The sequence below is a fragment of the Telopea speciosissima genome, chromosome 7, assembly GCF_018873765.1.
Source record: "Telopea speciosissima isolate NSW1024214 ecotype Mountain lineage chromosome 7, Tspe_v1, whole genome shotgun sequence".
In the NCBI taxonomy this organism is placed as follows: Eukaryota; Viridiplantae; Streptophyta; class Magnoliopsida; order Proteales; family Proteaceae; genus Telopea; species Telopea speciosissima.
The window spans coordinates 19,840,648-19,863,272 of NC_057922.1; the positions used below are offsets into that span (position 1 = coordinate 19,840,648).

Genomic DNA, 22,625 nt, shown 5'->3' on the forward strand with positions numbered 1-22,625 from the left:
CATAATTTGTTGGACCTCTCTATCAAACATGCGCTCAATCATAATTGGGATTGGGCTCTTCTCCAATGCACCCTCGAGCAGGTGATTGTCCAACGTGGCAACAAGCATCGACACGTGATCTAGGTGCCATTTGGATGGTGCGGATCGATGAAGCACAATTGAGCATGGTAATACGATGGAGAGAAGGATTTCTTAATTTTGAAATCCTCATTTCCAGTTCGATCCGCGCCATCCAAATGGCACCCGAGTCATGTGTCAACGCCTACTACCGCAGTGGACGATTTCCAACTAGGATATGCATTGGAGAGGAGCTGAATCCGCATAACTATCACTTTTCTACCCAAAAAAAAAACCATATCTGTCACCATTATATCTAAAGCTTCAATAAAACAGACTCCAAATCTAAGGTTTTTGCACAATTTATACCATATCTAGTGGTCCAGTTCCAACGGTTCTTAATTATTCTATTGGTTTTGGAATCATTGGGAGAACCGGACAAAAATTGACCCAGACCAATAAGCTAATCGGCTCAAAAAAACTAGATCCAAATTTCAACCAATAAGTTAATGAATTGGCCAATTTTGGTTCCTAGTGGGTCGATTCTAATCCGATTATCAATTTTGGTCATAAATTGACATCCTTATAAGTGATGAATCTCTACAACTTGAGGCAAGGTAGTGCAGGCTGTGGTATTTTAATATTTATTTATTTTTTGATAAATATCAATTTATTGATGAGCAGAAGAAAAACTCCTGGATGGGGAAGAACAACTTTCCCTTAAACAGGGACTGGATAAAGGCCAAACTGTCGAGTTCTGCATGGACAGGGCCATCCTTGCTAGGGAGTCTGCGACATGATTTTCTAGGTATTTTAATACTTAGACTTAACCCAAATCCTAACCTTTTTTTCCTGGTATGGAGTGTTTATTTAATTCAGCGGAGCGGGTGTGAACCAGAACCGAGCTAAACCTGGGTGGTAGATTTCGACCTGGCAAGGTTTAGGATTGGGACTTCAGAGAGCCCAATTTGGTTTAACAAAACAGTACCACCAAGAAGAAATTAATTCCCCGGAGAACGGACTCAAAGAAAGGAAAGTTCCAACTTTCCTAGGAAATCACAGTTTCCGTCGAAACAAAGCCCCAAATGCAGATTCCATCCAAATTTCACCCTTTCTTCAAGGTTCGAACACAGTTGAGGTGAGCTCACATTCCAAATAATTCCGGTGCCGAAAACTGATCGTTTCGAATTCCGTCGAAAGGCTTAGACGGGATTCCTTGGACTACGAGGCATGTCTGGTTCTCGGCCTTCACTTGTTTTCTCTCGTGAGTTTTTGTGCCCATCAGCTTAAGGTACATACCTCTCTCTGTTTCTCTTGTCTTTGCTCTCTACACTTTGAGTTTCTTACTATGAACCTCTCTTCTCAATTATCTTATAAATCTAGGGTTTTATAATGTCCGTGTTTCAGTCAGTGTTGATTGTGACTGTGTTTTGCTTTTCATTTTCCTTTTCCTCTATGGTATTTGGTTGTTTTAATTTGTTTTCTTCCATATATTTTGAATTGTTCAGTATTTGCTTTAAAATCTTAACATGGGTAGCGAGCTGTCAGAATGGAAAATTAGCTTCTCGAACAAGATCACGACATAAAAATAAACTCACTAATGCACATTACACAAGTGTTCTAAATTTCCATTGCTATTAGGGAAATTTGGTTAAATATATATATCTTTTCCCCAAAAAAGTTGAAATTGAAGCCTTTTTTGTTTTTTTATTGAGGGGGGGGGGGGATAACATGATACCATGTTCCACCAAAATTGGTGAAATAATTAGGCCGAGGCATCGGTGTCTTGCTTGAAATGTCAAAATCATTCCTTAAGGCTGTTTTTTTTTTTCACAGTAAAATATTTTACAAAAATAATTATTGTTTATAGATTTCATTTTATATTTTCTACCATTTCACATGTTTTTAGTTGTACATGATCAATAAGCACATTTGAACATGATTGAGGAAAAGAATGCAGCCATATGATGGTGAAGTATTCTTCGATGGGTGCCAGAGTACAAATGATCAAGGTACCATCACTATTTTGGGAAAACAACACCATGAATTTTGAAATGGATGTTGTTTCTGACATTATTCTCCAACTTTTTATATTGCATCAGAGTCAAACATTCCCCCCTTTCTAATCTTTATGTAATTTTGTATTGATTTTCAACAAATCCTGTGAAATATTTTACGGCGAAACAAACACGGTAATATTGCCAATTTTCCAGCCATTTTAGGTGAAGTGGCACAAAATAGGTCAAATTGGAGAAATTTGATTGTACACCCCTTTGAGAAATAAAAAAAGAAAAAAAGCTGGATTTCCACAAAATTTGAGACTTCTACAACATTCATAACATAATTTCCACTGGGTTTGGGGAGATTTGAATAGAGTTTGAGGCATTGTTCATTAGTAGAGGTAACGACTGAAATTAATAATGAAAATATGAAATGCCATCATTGTTGGATAGTACATTTCTTTTTAAAATCTTTTTGGAACTAACATTTTTTTCCCATTTAATTAAGAGAAATAGATAATTAATATGTCATTATGATAAAGTTAGCATGTCATATCGTGACCTTAGTTACTAAACTACTCTGCTTTTACTCATAAAATGTCAAAAAAATCATTTCTTTGAATGGTATGATAAAGTTAGCATGTTATATCATAACCTTAGTAATTTCTTTGGATGGTATCTTTTGTGGTATGCACTTCTATAAAATTGCCTAAATTGGTCAAAACATATGCGCCGAACTGTCTACTTAGGTTTCAAATCCATAGAACCATTTTGGATGGTTTTTTTTGTGTATCTAATCACCCCTAGATATGTATTTATGCCTAAATAAGTACCTTCTAGACTGTCATGGAAATATATGTAGATTTCGTAACAATTTCCCTCATATTTATGATTTTTATCTGATTTCTCTGATTTCAAGGAAATATTTCTCCTTCACCAAGGGTGTAAATCACCCTCTTTGGGGAAATTTGGAACCTTGATTTCCAGTTGTTAGTCCACTACATCACGACATCATCTGATAGTACTGTTGTGTTTTTAGCCTCATGTTACTCCAAAATAACTTTCTGCTGCATTATGACGGTAGCTTCATGTAACCATTTTGTAGTCATGGATTAGTATAGACCTTGTCAATTAACTTTTTCGTTAAATGCAATTCATGGAAACTGGGATATTATTTAGGAATGGCAGACTACAAGTCTACAACGTAGATATTATATAGCCCATGGAAATGGGGAGACAACTTCTGCAGTCTTTGCGTTAGTACAAAATACCTGTCTTTGATACTGCATTGCTGCTAGGACTCATTTCTTTGCGTTAGACTACAATGTGTATTTTAGTTGCAGTCCTGCCAGGACTCACCCTTTAATGTTTAGAGAAGCTCTGTAAAAGATAGGATTAATCTATTCATTAGAAATGAGGGGTTGGGGGTGGGGTGGGGAAAGAAGATAAGATGCATATATGTAATATTATCCCGATCTTGATATCTATCTGGTTTGGCAGCCCTTAAAACCTCTCTCGATTGAACCAGCTTATCACCATAACTACACTAATCCAAAGATTAGTCACTACTCAAACCAGAAGAACAGAGAATCCCCCCCCTCCCCCCCTAAAAAAAAAAAAAAGAAAAAAAAAAAGTATGTTATGTAAATATCTAGTAGGCTGGAGATTGGAATTGATTTGACAGCACTGGAACACCTCTAGATTGAACAATGACCTAAATCTTTCTTTGGTTTCAAATGTGATATGAGAATGTTTGAGCTTGAAAATTTAATTGTGAAAAATTATCTTCAACAAGTATGCAAATATTCAAGATGTTTGTTAGGTGTTTCTTCAAAGAAGATGTTATTCCTTTCATATACTTTTTCTTGATCTATTTACCTTTCTGGTTTTGTTTAGTGTGTGTCAGATTTTTCTAGCTAATTGTTTTTTGATAATATGACATAATAATATTGCCTGTTATTTTTAACAGCACAGATATCTTTATCAGACTCATGGATGGGACCCTTGTGAAGCATCAAAGAGTCTGCAGTCGATATCTGTTCGCTAATTTTATGTAGTTCCCTCCTTCCCTTCAGGAACAGATACTAAAGGCCATAATCTGCATTTTGGAGGAAGATTACAATATTGGATTAAGTGTTGAGTCTGTTCCTTTTGAAACTTTTAGTAAGCAACCTAGTAAGCAACCTTTTTGGATGTTTATACTGGAACTACACAATTATATTAATGAAATGAGTTACTCTTAATGTTTATACAAAGGGTGAATTTGTGTATTTTCATTTACTTTTAGTTTTCTTGTGGATTCTCTGATACATTGACATGATGAGCATATTATTGATAAATTAACTTTCATGAAAATTTGGAAAAAAAAACCCAATTCAAATCATGATTCTATGGATTAAAAAGCAGTAAGATCTAGGCATTCCACGATATAACAAATTGGGTTGTGTGTATTCCCTGTTTTGGGGGGGGGGGATGAAACAGAATCTAGCTAATGTAGAACTGTATTTGAAAGGTCAAAAACAGTATCATGAATAGAATCAAAATACAGAGAATATATAACCAGATTTAGGAGAGTTAATATAACTCAGAATCAGTTGATCAGATCGAGCCACTATTCATAAAACTGAATCTCAACTTTAGAGATAAGGGCAGAATGGGAAATTCAGTATAAGTCTTAATGAGAAGCTCTGATAGAGAATTTCTGGTTGAGTTCCTCCTTTAGGGTTTAGAACAACTCTTAAAAATTTGAGGATGATCCAATGGCTTGATTCCCTCAAATTAAATCCGTGTAAAAAAACCCTTACATATGAATTCCAGATTCAGATTACTAGCTGCAGAAAAGTAGAACAGTATTTACTTGTTAATGGAGAGGAAGATAGAGGAAGAAGAAGATAGCAATAAGAGAAACACCCGGGCTTCACACCGCAAGGTGGTTATAAGGATCGAACATCAACCAGCCTTAATCGAACACAAGGAGCCGTGATCACACACAAGAGTTCTTCACCAATGGAGAAGAAGAGTAGCAAAGACAAGCTTTTCATTAATCAAAATTCGTGTACAATGCTGAACCTCCTTACAAACTTATATAGAAAACTCAAAAACAGACTGATATTAAAAAGGAAAGGCCTAACCCAATCATTAACTAATATACGGTAACCTAAACTGATTAGGAAACTGACTCAAAACAGGATTGGACTTATAGAATCCTAATCCAGCCTAACTAAAGCACTTAATAGCAATTAAAATTAGGGGTGTCAATGGGTCGGGTTGGGCCGGGCCTGCGTAAACCCTGACCCTGACCCTAGAGGTCTTAACCTAAACCTTGACCCTGACCTTGACCCAACCCTGGCAGGGCCAAGAAACCCTCAACCCTGACCCGACCCTGCTAGGGTCGGACAGGGTCGGGTTGGCCCTGTTTTGACCCTGCTTGATATATATCAAAGAATATATCTAAAAAAAACCTGAAAAATTCTTCAAAGAAGAAGAATAAGAGGGGAAGGGGAGAGAGGGAGAGAGGGACTTGTAAATTTAAATAAAAATTTAAACCATTTCGATCTCCACTGGAAGCATCTTGGCAAGAATCCTGTATCAGCCATACCCAGAAGCTGGAACGAACTAGTGCTCAATTGGGCTTCAAAAACTCCAATTGCAGACACTACCACACCAATTTCAATCCAGATTTTTAGCCACTCACCCACCCACTATCATACCAGCAGCTTCTGCTAAGAACCCATTGTCCCAACTCTCTTGATTCAATTCAAGTGACCCAATTGTGGACATAAGAGAGATCACATAGGCCAAACAAGTCAGGATTCCAGCTGAGAGAAGTGCTTTTGGGAAGATTTTTTGGGGCTGGACAACTTCGCCGGCAATAATACTGTGGGCCTATATAATCATCTAATCTCGATGAATTCTATCCTCCGACTTTCCAATTCCGAATCCTAATTAAAAGATCGATGACTTCCAGATATTCTAATTAATGAATTAAATGGAAGAAAAAAAAATTCGAATATTATGTGTTAAAGGCTGGATTTAGCAGTTTCTGAGTTTGTGACAGAGCAAACGACTTGGGCGGATAAGTGCTGCAGAAATAGATTTCTAAACCCTAAAGACTCAATTCTAAAAATGCACACATTCACCAAACCATTGGATTGCAGTTGGTGGAATCAGACGATTATTTCTGATAGCTTTCATGTCTAGGGAGCAGGAACCTTTTAAATGGTGCCTCCTGTAATCCTGCTTGCTTTACAACGCAAGAGTTATGCACAAGTGATGGAGAAACACTCTCTACCCATTTTCCGGATGTATTAAGCCCTTGTGTTTCATGAAAAGAAGAAGCAATAGAGAGAGACGGGGGCATTGTGTTCCATGAAAATATTAAAAATGACGCCCCTAATTTGAATTTCTATTTGATAATTGAAACTCCTAAACCCGTCGAGATGCATCAGGAGAACAGCTAGTTGCGAAAATGCGAAATCATACGCAGATCAATAGAGGAGGAACCAAAGCATAATATTCTCTCTCTCCTTTGACGAACGGAAGAATCTTTGAGAGAACAAAATTTCTATAGTAAAGAACAACCCAAGCGAAACAGATCGAACAGAAGGATGAACTGAGATAGAGAAGGGGAGGGAACGAACGTACCTCTGTGAGTGAAGTTGAAACCCTAGTAAAGCAAGGAGGAACCGAGGAAGAAAAAGGCTAGTCGAGCGGCGGCTTTCTCAGTTTCTCGTGGATGAAGAATGAGGTGAAAACGAAAAGGGAATATGGGTCAATTAGGGTTTAATTCTCTTATGGGCATTTTGGTATTTGCACATATTTAAATGTTTATAACTAATTCAGGGTTGGGTCGGTCCGGGCTGGGCTAAGCCCGAGGTCTTAACCCAGACCCGACCCGACCCTGCCAGGGTCAGCCAAAAACTCAACCCTAACCCGCCCTTCGGGCTGGGAAATCAAAGTCTGGTCCGGGCCGGGCTCAGGGCGGGTTCGGGCGGGTTTGGGCCAGCCGGGCATTATTGACACCCCTAATTAAAATAAAGAAATAAAGACACTTAACTAAGTAATCCCGTATGCCTAGCCTCTACCCACATTATAGGCCCATTAAAGTGGCCCATTACAATGAAAACCCATGCGATCAAAGAGCCAACACATACATAACCCAACCCAAGGCTTATTTCTACTAAAATAAGACCATTTAGGTGATTTAACTGCATCACTATCTTTTGTTGAATAACAGACATATAGTGATGGAGAAGAAACATAAATGGTACAGCCATGGGTGAGGCTGTGGAGTTGGCTGCAAGCATAGAACTTGGGCACATATGGGCTAGCAGTGAAAGTACAAGAAAGACTTGGGCCTAGCTGGTCATTGTTTAGCAAACACTTTTTGCCAAACCTGGGGTAGTGAGACCGAGGATTGTTAGTAAGCCAGATGGTTTATAATTGCTGCCTTCATCATATATCATGAGGAGGCCTTAGGTCTTGTGAATGCAATGCATGTGTACAAAATTTGATGGAATATACCAAAGTTTAGTCATACTGTATGCCTAGTTTCCATTTCTGTTTAAACTTCTTCAGTCTATGTGCATACTACCCAAATTTCATAATCGTCAGATAGAAGATTCTTCTGCGCTATTTTGTCAGTTTAGCTTAAGACTAAATAAAGATCACTAGACTGAGCTACTGGCCAATGAGACCTAGGATTATATTGACCTTTTTGTTGTGATAAACACAGCATGATAACTACCTTATCTGGGAATTTTCAGGAATGGATCCTAATTCATCCCAGATTCGGAATGGGAACACAAAAGAGAAAGCAAAAAACTTGATGTGGACGAATGAAATGGACCGTTGCCTCACAAAGGCTCTTGTACTGCAAGTGAAAAAGGGAAACAAAATTGATAAAAGCTTGACATCCTCTGCATATGCAGCTGCCGTCGCGGTTTTAAATGAAAAATTTGCACTTGACTTGAACAAAGAGCATATTAGAAATCGGCTCAAAACATGGAAGAAGCAATATGGTGTATTAAAGGAGCTACTTGCTCAAAGTGAGTTTCAGTGGGATGAGAGACAAAAAATGGTTGTTGCAAATGATTCTGTATGGAATGAATACATCAAGGTACATTAGATCATTGATCAAAATTTTGTAGCTTTTGCTATAGAAGTCATATAATGATTATGGTTACTAGCTAATTACCCTATATTTCTAATAGGCAAATCCTGATTCCAAGGCTTCCCGGCCCAGTTTCTTAGAAAATTATAATGATTGGTGTATGATATTGGGTGATTATCAGCCAACTGTGAGCTCTTACAGGACCAAAGTTGAAGTTGATGTGGACTTGCCTATCGATGATGAGCATGTAGAGAATGCTGATGTGGTTCAGATTTGCAATGGCAGCTTAAAAGAGAAGGGTAAAAACATGATGTGGACAATTGAAATGGACCATTGCCTCACGAAGACTCTTGTAGATTTAGTAAGACAGAGTAAAAGAAAGGACAAAGTTTTGAATAATGCAGTGTATGCAGCATCTGCTGCCACTTTAAATGAAAATTTTGGGCTTGACTTGATGGGAGACCATGTAAGGAATCGGCTTAAAACCTGGAAGAAACGGTATGGGGTTCTGAAGGAACTTCTTTCTCAGAGTGGGTTTGAGTGGGATGAGACACAAAAGATGGTTGTCGCGAATGATTCTGTATGGAATGACTACGTCAAGGTATGTGCCATGTTGGAACAAATTTCTTGTCTCAGCTGTGAAATTCATGCATTAATTATAAGTAGTCTATGATATCTCATAGTTAATAACCATGTAAAGAATTCCCGCTTGACATATTATTAGAATGGGAAAACTCCATCATATAATTTGTATGTTCTTTATTTGGTCTGAGCACTTGTATTCTTCATTTCTTCTCAAATTGTACTATACTGGTTGTAATATGAAATAAAATCATATGGTATAATCATGTGTATGATAGAACAAAAAAGAAATGCTATATGTTGGTCCTAAATATATGCAAGCTTCATGTAATTATTAATAACTTAATCTTATGAGAAGCAGTTCCTTCTTAACTACTCAAATAGTTTAGCATGTAACCTGATTAATACATAAGCAATAAGAGGATTTTTCGAATATATTTAATGCCATTTTCAATACCATACATAGCCACTCATGAGATTGCTTACTTTACTTGCTTGTATGATGTATTTCATTCCCAGATATCTCCATTATTATTGTTCATACTGTACTTGAAAGATTAGCCTAATTTGCACCAAGGTGTACCTGTTGTTAGAATATTCAACTCATCACAACTACATCGGGTTGCCATGCTAATCTGTCCTGCTATTCTACTCTATCTACCCAGCCTTGTTCTCTCTGACTTCATCAACCCAAACTTTCTCTGGCTTCTGACTTTTTCAACACATCCAAAATGCACCATGTTGTTCCTTACTGGTGCAATCATTGCTCTTAATTATTAATGCAGGACAAGAATAGATCCTCTTAATATGGGCAACAACCAAAAAATAGTAGATGACCAAATAAAAGGTGCAAAAAAACCAGTAAACACCACCAATGTCAATCAGCATAAGAAACCCTGATGTGGTTCTAAGCATAGTTCGAAAACTCGTTTCGTTTCGGTGTTTCGGGCTGACCGAAATATCCAAAATTTCGGATATTTCGGTCGAAATTTTGCATTTTTCTGTTATGTTTCGGTAGGTCATTTCGGTGGGTTTTAGGCCAAGTTAAGGCCTGAAACCTCATGGAAACCCTATTTTAGGCTATATAAACACATTTAAATGTTCGAATTGCAAAAATAGTCACCCAAAGTGGTGTTTTGGATTTGCACCATTGATTGGCAATGTACGGTCGAATCCTAATGTATAACTTAGTTAACTACACATATACATTGTTTAAGACTTTAGTACTAGAGGACATAATAAATTAATGATTAATAGGCAATTTAAACAAGTATTTGACTGGGAAGTTGGAAACATAAAGTGAATGACTCATAAGTCATAATATTAAGTACAATAAGTAAAAAACAAGTTAAGAAGATCGGCTGCTCCCCGGGCCGGGTAGGTCCAGAACCAGAACAGAAAATGGGAGTAAGTTCTATGAATGACAAAGAGGCGCATAATGAGGCTAAGCCTTGAAGCCTAGTTCAATGTGGGGCTTGCGGGTTAGTTTTTTACTTTATATATAGGAAAGGGAAAGATTAAGATCTTGTTGTGGCATTCTAACGATCATAATCCTTCTCATGGTGCTATTCACATTCATTCATCAGCCCGCATGACAATATCCCCAATAGTCCAATACAAGTCAAGTAGTCATCTAGTGACTCAAATGTTACAAATATTCTAATAATAATTACTCCGACGTCCAGGATCGACCCCACTCATAGTCCGATGGAGCCGACTTGCATTGTTCTCCGATTGTGGGACAAATGAATGCCACATCATAGTATGGGAGAAGAAACGACCGAGACTAACGAGGAGAAAAAAACCCAAAAAAACCAGAGCTTGTTAAGTCTCGGTTGAAATTTCGACCGACCAAGACTAACGAGTTTTGGTATTTATAAAGCTACTTTTGAAAAAGGAATCTCGATATCTCGCGAGATTTTGATTTTGTCTCGAGATATCGCGAGATGGTCGAAATTTCGACCGAGTTTTTGCATTTTTTTTTATTCGAGCTGCTGTTTCGTTTCGGTTAGGTCAAGATACTCGAAATATTCGAGATCTGGACCGAGATTTCGCGAGATTTAGTACTATGGTTCTAAGTCACTTGGGCAATTAGGGTTCAGAACACCAAAACGAACCAGAATAGCAGTGACAGATTTAGAAAGTAGAAACCAGATTGCAGGATCAATGGATGTGATCTAGCTGAAAGTCAGTTCAAGTGCTTTGTCTAATTAATAACCCAATCCAATGGCCGGATTCTTAAGAGCCAAAGAATCTTACATGAAGAAGGAATTCTCAATCTGAGAATCAATGGGGAATCTAGATAATCCAATCCGGGAATCGGATTTAACGCAACAAAACAGATGTATTGATATGCAGAAATCTGAAATCAGAAGTAGAAACAGAACTTGAACTTAGTATCCAACTTGAATCAGGAAAACCAGAACACAATTCAAAGATGAAATTTGGATCTGTAAGGCTGTTAAGCATAGTAACCAATTGGTATGTATGGAAGCAGAATTGTAATCCAATGGTTAGATGTTTAAATTTCAGAGGAACTCTTGTTGGAGTAGGAATTCAAGAAAAAAAACTGGATTTTTATGCTGAAATCAAATTTAGAATCTTAGGATAAACCATCAACAGTAATGCATCAACTTGGATAAACCATTGAGCATCAACAATTAAGCCAAAAGGATGGTGTGCAGAAAATAGAAATTAAGTACTGACCTGTTGGTCGATGGAGGAGAAATATACAAAAAGAAGAAGAAAAAAAATAGTATGCGCTTAAGGAATCCCACCTAAACCACTAACTTGGCATCTCACCAAGGGTTTCACTGCATGTCACAGAAAATAGGTGTTTTGAATCTCTCAGAACTAAAGGGCTGAAAGCTAATTCCATTCATCAAATTCGAATTGAGGTCTGAAGCCCCTTACAATCTTATATAAAAAGGGCGTACCCAGTGCACGAGGCTCCCTCTACTGCAGGGTCTGGGGAGGGGTATATATACGCAGCCTTACCCAAGGTTTAAAGTATCGGTATTGGGTATCGTATCAGTCGGACGATTTTAAGAGACGTATCGTATTGTATCGGAGATATGTATCTAACGGTGCAGAAACGCATGAAAAAGGTCAAAATGCACATGGAAATACACTTTTGGACACAAAAAAACAATCTAAACAAGCAATATATAACATATATCATGTATAAATACTAAAATGGAGAATAATGTATAACCAGACAAGTGCATTAAATTGAAATTGTTATAAAAGATGATGTTTCTTACATGTTGTAATCGTCTATAGCCATGAAGAGTATTGGATGATGCAAATGATGATGTTGTAGCACTCCTTGATTCATTTTTGAGTCCAAAAGTGTGAAAAACTCCTTGATGTTGTAGCACTCCTAAATGCAAGATTTTAGTCTCTTGGTTGAGAGTTTTCCTTCATTTTTACTGTTAGAATAGGAGTTGTATCGCAGTATGTATTGAGCTATATCGGTCCATACGTATCTATACATATCGATACATATTAAACCACCCACAAAACCCTTTATTGGACGTATCGATATGTATCGATATGTATTGGTTGTATCGTATCGTATCGGCCGATACATTTCGATACAATCCGAGAGTCCATTTTAAAAAAAAAAGAGGCGTATCGGTACCGACCGATACTGATACGTATTGGCACCGACCGATACCGATACGTATCGGCCGATATGATACGATACATACTGATACTTTAAACCATGGCCTTACCCCCACTTTTTGTGGAGAGGCTGTTTCCTTGTTTCAACCCGCGACCACTAGGTTGCAATGGAGAAACCTTACCGTTGTGCCGAGGCCCGCCCTCAAAACCTTACCGTAGCCCCTTACAACCTTTATAAAAGACTCAAGAACAGACTCAAACTAACCATAGAACTCCTCCAACCAATAGCTTGCTATGTAGGTTGCCTTAACTAACTGAAACTCTGCCTAAAATTAAGGAAAGAAGCTTATATTAAGGCTGGACCCATAGAGTCCTAATCCAATCCAATTAAAACTCTTAAATAACAATTAAAAAAAGGGAATATGACTCTCACTAGACTAACTAATAAATTAAATCTCGTATTCCTACCTCTTACCCATATTAGTCTAGGCCCATTAAAGTGGCATATTATGAAGAAAACCCATTGGATGAAAGCCAACATATATATAACCCAACCCAAGCTTTATTTCCACTAAATAAGCCCAATTCTATGTTTTATCTGCATCAAACGCTAAAAAGGTTTCCCCCTTCAAATGATTTACCAGAATATACGAAGGCCAAGGGACAATTTAAATGAATATAAATACTTGTTGATTTGTTAGATATAGTCAACCTGTTAGATGAGTAGAAGTATATGCAGGGTACTATAAAATGTTTGTAGTTTCTCTTTAGTGCATTATTTGTTCTGATGCATATGTATCATAAAGTATGCATTACACATTTGATTTTATTGTATATCATGTGTTAATGAGTTCTATGTTTGTCCAAAACTTATATTGCCCAACAAACATATGTTGTGCACTTGTTTTCCACCATATCAATTATCAAACATGTTAAAACTTTGAATGAAGGAAGCAAAAGAGCAAGGTAAGTGTCATGGGCTAAGCTAGCCAATTAGTCAACCTGTACATGTCTATTTTGAGTTTTCTCCCATATCGAAATACAATGTGTTAGAAGGGCCTACAAAGTGCAAACCCTTGCCCAAACTTTGGCCTGTTTAGTACCTGGCTGGTGCCTTGCTGGGCTACAACGCCCCACTTCCTGCGAGAAACTCCTGGGGTCACCTAGGCATTTTGACAACACTGGTTTGAATATCAGGAACTCATATATTAGGTTCTAATATACTATATTAGACTTACTTCATTCCGTCCTCTAATTGGTAACAAACCTGTGATGATGCTCATAGACCCATCCTGATGCCAAGGGCAAGGTACATTGAAAACTATGATGAATTGTGCCTCATCTTTGGCAATGATCGGTTTGCTGAAAGTTGTTCCAGAAATGATGTGGGACTTGATAGCTAGTGCCTGCTGAGAATGAGGGTGTAGAGTCTGTTGATGCGTGTCAGACTTGGGGTGATGACCCGAAGGAGAAAGGGAAGTACATAGTTTGGACAAATGAAATGGACCATTGCCTAACTGAGATATTGGTAGATCAAGTGAAAAAGGGTAACAAAAAAGATAAATTTTTAAACAACACAGCATATGTAGCTGTTGTGAAAACACTAAAGGAAAGATTTTCTCTTAATAACTTGAACAAGGACCATGTGAGAAATCGGCTTAAAACTTGGAAGAAACAACATGGAGTATTGAAGGAACTGCTCTCTCAGACTGGTTTCCAGTGGGATGGTGAACGCAAGATGGATGTTGCACATTGACTATTTATGGAAAGAAAATCTTAAGGTGGCATTCTTAGTTACATGTAGTATTTTGTATTAGATGCTCTCAATTATTACATTTTACTTGCTAACTTACCTGTGTTACCCACAGGAACACCCGGATGCGAGGGCTATCCGAGGGAAAATCATTGAGAACTATGATGAGTTATGTATTATCTTTAGCAATGATCAGGCATCCGGAAGTCATTCCAGAAATGGAGTTGACAGTGAAGAACATGTTGAAGCTGCAGATCAATTTATGTCGGTGTATAATGATATCAACCCTGGTGATGTAGGGGATGGCATGGAGGAGTCATCCCAGCAGACTGGATCGCAACCTGCTTCATCATCACGCTCCAAAAGGCCCTTAAAGAGAAAACGTGCCAACAATATGATGTTGGAAACCATGAGTGCTATGGCTGCAAATATTGGAAGGATAGCGGATGCACTGGGCCAAAATAGCAAAACGGTGAACTTGGACGAATTGTTTGATGTGGTTCAGAAGATTCCAGGTTTTGATGACGATCTTATTATTGAAGCCTGTGAATATCTCTCCGTTAACGAGAAGAAGGCTATGATGTTCTTAAAGCTAGATGACAGGTTAAGAAGAATATGGTTGTTAAAACGATTACATGGTCACCACAGTGGCTAGTATACTACGCACAGGTTCTAGCGTCGGATTGTTTGGTGCTCATTGTTAATGTGGATGATATGCACATGATTTCCCTCCACCGCATGGACTCTTCTATAGATTTGTTACTATTGACAAGTACCTCTCATTACATGCGGGCTAAAAGTCATGTCTCCAGCTTAGATAGGATGGATAAATGCAAGTGAGGTTATAGTTCTGGTCGTTGTAAATGATAAATGGTTGCATAGGGTAACCAACCTGTCTAGCACTTGCTTGATCTAGAGACCCATCTGAACTAGATGCTCATGGGAATAGGTTAAGAGTGAATTTTTTGTCATAAGTACTTTTGCAACTGCGTAGGATCTCTCTTTGTAGCATCTATTGTTGGATTTGTTGATATGTGCTTCAGAAAAACTAAATTTGGTTCTTAATCTCATTAACCTAGATTCAGTTTGTATGTGGGTATAAAGATTTCAATTGAGCCCTTGCTGTTAGGGTTTCAGTTCATCTTGATGTCCCTCTCAGAACTGGTATGCGATTGTGTCTTCCTGGGAAAAATTACATATGGATTAAGTTTGTTTTTGCCAAACTTCCTCTTTTCTGTTTCTTCTGTGGTGTTATAAGCAATGATCTGCGTGCTTATTACACAAAAGGAGCGTTTGACCGATGTTTACACTCTAATCTTTTTATACAACAAACTCTGGCGGTGCGAGCTTTATGCTTCGATACTTTGTTGATTGCCTCCGTCTGGGGAGCTCTGTGGTATGGCCGATGGCGAGCTTTGTAGTCCGCTGGCTTGGAAGCCGAAGTGATACTGGAGTATGAACGGAGTCTTGATGGCGTGATCACCTCTTTATAACATGCTGGACCCAAGTTTTTCTAGAATTTTGCGGTGAGGGCAACCCAGATGGAGTTTTTCTGGTCCTTGGCTGATGACTTCCGGTGATAAATGCACCTGAACCCGCTGGAGCACTCTAATCCACCGACTATGAAGATCTGTGGCCCGCCAGCCCTCTTGCCGCTACGTTACCTAATCTGAAAGGTTCTTGATTTTTTTTGTGTTTTTTTTGAAAAATTACTTTATTAAGCAAAACATGCTACAATACAAGGTTGGAGAACGGACATAACTCACGCAACCAAGGAGTGGGAGCCAGCCAAACTCAAGGTTCTTGACTTCTTGCGAGTACCATTTTGCCAGACATATTGGGCGAAGTGACGGCCTTTCGTGGAGGTTTTGGGCTTCGTTTACCTACTAGCCCAGCTTGTGATCTGATGAGCGGCATGCATGTGGACATGGGCCTGCAAGGGCTCATGTCTAATGGGTTTCTTAGCTTTGAGGCTAGTGGATCGCCCATGGCGGTCGGTTTTTTGTTGGGCCTTCTATTCCTGAGTCCAGTCGGTTAAACTAGGAGGTAGGCAGGCCTCTTGGGCCAATGCTCTGAGCTGATGGACTTTCTAAATTCTAACTCTGAGCTTATTGATCTTTCGAAGGGTCTGGACTTGACATGTGATGTTACCTTTGGCGTCCTGGTTCTAAATTTTTTTTTTTTAAATTTCTATTCTATTCTTTTCTTTCGTATCCATTTGTAATTGTATCCCACCAAACACAGCCTAAGAGTTTGTTTGACACTTGCGAATTCGCTCTTTTGGATTGATTCTCTACTTTGATCTTTACGAATTAAAAGGAAATCTTTTTGTTTTTTTCAGCTGGTTTTGGACAAATAATTGTAATTCAGGATTCTGGTCTGTAAAAGGAAACAAGAATTCACAAGAGGAGGCCACGTTTGGCTGGACTCTGATGTGTCAATCCCGACTTAGGAGTTACACCCGGCCCCCCCACAGTTTCTCAAGTTGAATTGAGTTGCTTGCACGTACGTCCACCTTCATCTACGGATTAGGTGCCGACGCTTATCCCAACTGCAGCCATTTAAAGGGCGAAGAGAGCTGTTTATGGAAGCAAAAGGGGTAGGGTAGGTGTTGGCATGGATTTGACAAGTGGTTAACAGGACCTATGACACTTGAAAGAGTAGGAAATATTGCTAGTGAATATATACTCCTCATACATGCATGTACCATGCATTCAACATTAAATGTGGTAAATTATTTATGGAAATTATCCTTAAATAATCTCAACAAATTCTCTGTTAAGAACTGTTATATAGATAAATTAAACCTATATCTCTTCTACACTCAAATTTAGAGCAGAGCCCACCAATTCCTCTGTTATTCTCAATCAGTCTTACCTTACCTTTTAAGAACCAAATGGTTTCTTTCCCATTTTCTACTACTGGTGCTTTGATAGAAAAATTAGTAGTAGTAGAAGAAGAAGAAGAAGAAGAAGAAGAAGAAGAAGGTGTAGGTCAAGAGTATCAGGAACTGCTTTGCTCACTCCCTCAGCAAAAGGGTTGGCGAACTGCTCATATCTATCAATACCAAGGCTTCTGGGTTGCAGCAAAACTAATTGAATCAATTATAGACATTCAGAGAAATTTCCAACCACTCAACACTGATATCTTGCTTGTCACCACCCCAAAATCAGGTACAGTATGGTTGAAGGCCCTTGCTTTTGCAATTGTGAACCGCAATCGTTACCCATTAATCTCTCAAAATCCCTTGCTTAATACCAATCCTCATGATTTGGTTCCCTTCTTAGAATATGGGGTTTTCATTAATAACCAAATTCCCTATATATCGACCCTTCCATCTCCCAGGCTTTATGCTTCACATATTCCTTACACTTCCTTACCAGAGTCCATTAAGAACACTACTGATTGTCGAATTGTCTATCTCTGTCGAAACCCAAAAGACATGTTTGTTTCACTCTTGCATTTCATGGGTAAGCTTAGACCTGAAAACCTAGGGCCACTCTTACTAGAACAAGCTTTTGAGTCATTCTGCATGGGAGCCTATGAATTTGGACCTTATTGGGATCATATGTTAGGGTTTTGGAAGGAAAGTTTAGAAAAGCCTGAGAAGGTATTGTTTCTGAAGTATGAAGAACTGAAAGAGGATACCAATTTAAATTTAAAGAGGATAGCACAGTTCTTGGGGTGTCCTTTTACTGTGAAGGAAGACGAAGATGGTGTGGTGGATGAAATTTTAGAGATGAGTAGTTTTGAAAGCTTAAAGAATTTGGAGGTGAACAAGACTGGAAAATTAATGGCAAGAGGAGATAATGCAGTCTTTTTCAGGAAAGGTAAGGTTGGAGACTGGGTGAATCAATTGAGTCCAGAGATGGCAGAGCAGTTAGATAAGTTAACTGAAGAGAAGCTTTGTGGTTCGGGTCTGTCATTTTGAGCAGCTTCTGCCTAAGCATATGCTTGACTTTCCCTGCTCGTTTACTTCTATGTTTCCTTAAATAAATAAATAAATAAATAGATAGTAGTACTGTACTCTCATTGCATTGTTAATTTCTTATCTACATGAGATCGAGAAAGAGAGGGTATTACAAGGAACTCCATGAATGGATATTGATCATGGTTTGAGGTATCGGATCGGATCGATCGATATTGGTCGGATTGGATCGGTATCGATCGAGGCCGATCATGAGATTTGATCGATACAACAAGGTTTGATTGGATCGCCCAACTCGGTTGGATCGGTCGATCCGATCCAATCCTTGACAGATCCAACTGAATATATATTTTTTTTAAAGTTTTTATATTATCTTGACTGATATTGATCGATACTGACCGATACCAACCGATACTAACTGATTTTGACCAATCCGATCCAAATAATATCGACTGATCCGATATCGAGAACACAACACCCACCAACTCTGGTAGATACATGACCTGATCCATAAAAAAACAATTTTGGGGGGATTTTTTGATCGATCCTGATCGATTTGGACCGATCCGATCCTGATCCGGAAAGGTTTCAGGTCCAATTCTTGGATTTTGAACCTTGATCTTGATGGTTCAAGAATGTTGTTTTCTTTCACAAAATTTTTTTTGGGGGGCTAAAGGTCAGCAAAATATATTAAAATAATATAATTACAAAATTAACATGCAGACATTCCTAGACAACAAACAAAACTATATCAAAACGTAAATCCATAATTCCACCTTTGGCATGGCCATCAACAAAACTGCATATTAACAAAAAGAGCTTGAACAAACTCAACCAAATCTATAACGTGGTCTCCCCTATATGTCCCATTGAATATGTTCTAAAATGAAAGACAGAGAAGAAACCCAAACTAAAGATGCCCGTGTCGAGGTGCTAATGCATCTGCTACCACATTTACTTCTCGATAGTAATGATATATTTTCCAATAGATTCCCTTTAGATAACTCAACAAGCGTCCATTTCTGAATGAAGCACTCGGGGATGGATTGAGAGGAAACATAAGTTACCACCGCACTAGAGTCGTATTCCATCCAGATCTTTGTGAAACCGTGTTTCTTTGCACGCCATAGACCTTCTATGAGAGCATAAAATTTTTCCACGAAGTTTGACAAAATGCCCATATAATAAGAGAAACCAACTCTCATCCTCCCCCATCATTACATTTTGTTGTCATGTCTTGATTAACAGAGAGGGGCAGTCAAAGGAAACAAAAGTCTTTATTAAGACTTTCCACTCCTTGTCAAAAGTCTTTGTTAATTTTTTTTTTTGAATGAATGAAAAATATATTAACGAAACACAGAAAAAACTTTTCCCCCCAAAAAATAAAGGGAAAAAAACAAGGAAAAATATAAGGAGAAAACTCTATAACAAAACAACGGACTAATCCACTAATTTCTTAAGTTTGTTCACGATTTTCTAGATTCGTGACATTTTTTACGGTGCTTGTGTTTGTCGCCATCAAAATCGATTTGCATACAGTTCAAATAACTAGTCTATCTGCTTTGTTACATGTGTTATCATATATATGATTTGTATGAATATTTCCAACAATCCCATTATGCTATTGGGGCTGTTGGAATCTGTAATAGCGTTTGACTAAGTTAGATCAACTAGTTTCAACATCAACTAGTATTACAATAAAGATTAACATGTTTAAAAAGGCCTAACTGTTCCCTAATAATCCAAGAGAGAATTTTAAGCCAGTCGGTTTCAGTATCAATTAAAAGACGATACTACAAATATTGATGCCGATACAATATTGATCGTCTAAAAAAGACAAGAGGCAGTGCCTTAAGTATTGGGAAGAGATACAGAATAACCTTCCCACCTATGTGAATCAAAGAAGCAAACAAACGAAAAGTGGAAAACAAACAAGCAACCATAAACAAAAAACAAACACAAGATTTAATGTGGAAAACCCTTCAATGTGAAGAGAAAAACCACGGGACAATTCCGAGAATAATCCACTAAATCAAATAAAGGATTACAATGATTCGCCTCTCAAGTTTATATCCAAACTTAAGATCCACCACAATATTGAGAAAAGAAATAACAAGCACTTTGAGAGATTACAAGGTTACTTCACACTTTAAAGAAATGCTATCAAATCACCTTTAAAAGCCATCAACAATTTCTCCCAAAGTTTGGAGAACCCAACTGAACAAACAAGCTGCAACATTGGTTACCTGGCTAAACAAGAACATGAGATGTAGCAAAAATAGCCTCAAGAATAACCCAAATGTGAGACCTAAACGTCCACAAAAATTCTGCATTTCTTCTTCTCCAAGAGCTCCAAGAACAAAAGACTTCTACTCTTCTTATTCTCAACGAAAAAGGTGAAAAACAACTTTTTCTCTACTTGGAAAAAAAAAGATCAGTCATTCTCTCTCTTCCTTTTTCTTACAAAGAAAGAAACCCACTTCTCACTTTACGTAAGTGACCTTTCAAATTCAAAACCCACTAAGAATGAGAAAATAGATGCCAACTCATTTGACCTTTTTGACTTCTCAAATGAGTTTTTACTCAACTTGGTCCAAGCACTCAAAAGTTCCATATGGGACTGGACCAATATAACCAAACACCTAACATTAAGTGGATGAATACATAAGCAATTTTTTTGATAACAATACATAAGCAATTTGATGAAATAGATATTTTAGAGAGAGAGAGAGAGAGAGAGAGAGAGTTATGCATTAGAACTATTGCAACGATTAAGTTCAAGTACATCTAAAAGGAAGTAAACGGCTTACCCGCTCATTTATAAAAGAAATGTGTAAAAGAGTTTGTAGATCTCAAAACAGAGTGCAGGGAATGTTCATGTACGTGAGCGTACATGAACAACTCACAACTGTTCAGGTGGAATCTATTCTATGGGAATGTTCCATTTGAACAGTTGTGAGTCGTCCATGTATGCTCACGAATGTGAACATTCAGCCCCTCCTCAAAATAGACATAGCAATAAGAGAATATTGACAATTAGAAAGTAAACTCCACATGTCATATATAAGAGGTAAAATTTCCAATGTGGGGATTAGAAATATGCTTAGTATATTTTAAATTAATTTTGTATAATCATATTCCACCACAATGTCATGAATCTCCAACTCAAAAGCAAGCAATACATCTAACCTCATGGCTACACATTCAGAGAAAATGACAGAGCGATCTTGAAATATCTTTGAGAGCAACATCTCCCAAGAAATAACCTTGGTGGTCATTTCGGATGAAAACACACCCATCAAAATTTAGCTTAGTATATCCTTAGTATATAGGAACAGTCCCATGAGTAATTCCCTGTGAGATATTGATGAAAGATTTGGATATGAAATAATTGCCCTTATAATGAAATTTGATAAGGAATGTTTGAGTGTAGAAAAGTGATAATAATTGCCCTTATAAAATTTGACCAATTAATGGTCCATGAATTGATTCTTTACTCGCTGAAATAGTGGATCTCGTCCGGCCAAGCCTTTACTATGTACCAAACTTATTATAAAGGAAAATAATTAATAATTTCAATAAAGACCTGGCACCAACCCACTTCAAAAACATATGAAGCTCGTGAATCACAAAGTATTACTTTTGAAATAAAGTATGGATTTCCTTTATCACGTTTAAGTGAAGATTAGAAAGGCCTCTCCATGTGACCACCAAATAACAACCAAATTAAAACAAATTCTCAAAGCTTACACTGAAACGGAAAAAAATTGAAATTGTTTTTGTTGTACAATATGAAATATTTAATAATAAAAAAAATTCACTAATTGGTAGTTCAATTTCTAAGAATAGATTCTCTATATTTTTTTTGGAAAGAAAGGGTGGTGGTGGTGGTGGCGGCATTGGCAGGGTAGTGGCAATGGCGGTGGTAGAGTATGAATGAAATCAAATGAAATAGAAATTCTGAAACAACTCCAATTTCTATTCCACTTGATTTTTATTTCACCGAAATAAAATGCATAAATCAAATCAAAAAATTTCTGAAATAGAAATCACCCTTTGAAATTGAAATTGAAATCATACTAAATCAGGCCTATCTCCAATACAATCCCATCTATTGGGATGTTCTTATATTGCTGACTCGATGCAAAATATGATTTCAATTTAAACCCAAAACCTCTATAATCCATACACCTGATGAAGAAAAATCCTAAAATACTCCAATACAATGAGAAAAATCTTCATGCAGCTAGCCCCATAAGCCATGAGGAGTACTCTTGCCGGGGCATGCTTTTAGAGTATATCATACTTTATCTATCTATAGTCGTAATGGGCATCTAGACCATATAATTACATGGTTTGCATACATTTACGGTTATATGGTTGGATAAGACTGCAATTTTATAGGCAAGTAGATCCCAAGATTTTTTATTCTCATTACGAGCGTCAATTCAAACAGAATTGTCACAACAAAATATAAGGAAAAAGAACTTTGTTGATCATGTGGTCCCTTTGCCCACATACGTGTGAAATTATCAACCTACCCCATGAAATTAAAAATCACATTAA

The 22,625-nt window shown here is 37.6% G+C and overlaps 2 protein-coding genes across 5 annotated transcripts; both read left to right on the forward strand.

The window, feature by feature from the left end:
* Positions 1-1,114: 1,114 nt before the first annotated feature.
* Positions 1,115-14,888, forward strand: LOC122668940 (uncharacterized protein At2g29880-like). Of its 4 annotated transcripts, none has more exons than XM_043865531.1 (6): positions 1,115-1,348; positions 4,027-4,110; positions 7,671-7,742; positions 7,823-8,175; positions 8,270-8,770; positions 14,247-14,888. In XM_043865531.1, exons 4-6 carry the CDS (start codon positions 7,825-7,827, stop codon positions 14,784-14,786), a joined length of 1,392 nt encoding a protein of 463 aa, XP_043721466.1. In that variant the 5' UTR covers positions 1,115-1,348; positions 4,027-4,110; positions 7,671-7,742; positions 7,823-7,824; the 3' UTR covers positions 14,787-14,888. The 4 variants fall into 4 exon arrangements, with proteins under 4 accessions (XP_043721466.1, XP_043721467.1, XP_043721464.1 ...); XM_043865532.1 differs by having other exon boundaries at positions 7,671-7,732; positions 7,819-8,175; XM_043865529.1 differs by lacking the exon at positions 4,027-4,110.
* A 648-nt stretch (positions 14,889-15,536) lies between these two features.
* LOC122668331 (cytosolic sulfotransferase 15-like) lies at positions 15,537-18,062 on the forward strand. Its single transcript, XM_043864915.1, has 2 exons — positions 15,537-15,584; positions 17,163-18,062. Exons 1-2 carry the CDS (start codon positions 15,537-15,539, stop codon positions 18,060-18,062), a joined length of 948 nt encoding a protein of 315 aa, XP_043720850.1.
* The last annotated feature ends 4,563 nt before the right edge of the window (positions 18,063-22,625 follow it).

Excerpts from the sequence above, each read along its gene's own strand:
- LOC122668940 (XM_043865531.1), top strand. The coding sequence starts at position 7,825 with ATGGATCCTAATTCATCCCAGATTCGGAATGGGAACACAAAAGAGAAA. Across the intron at positions 8,176-8,269 it reads TATGGAATGAATACATCAAG|GCAAATCCTGATTCCAAGGC; the intron begins GTACATTAGATC and ends TATTTCTAATAG. Across the intron at positions 8,771-14,246 it reads TATGGAATGACTACGTCAAG|GAACACCCGGATGCGAGGGC; the intron begins GTATGTGCCATG and ends TGTTACCCACAG.
- LOC122668331 (XM_043864915.1), top strand. The coding sequence starts at position 15,537 with ATGGCGAGCTTTGTAGTCCGCTGGCTTGGAAGCCGAAGTGATACTGGA. Across the intron at positions 15,585-17,162 it reads GAAGCCGAAGTGATACTGGA|CAAAAGGGTTGGCGAACTGC; the intron begins GTATGAACGGAG and ends TCACTCCCTCAG.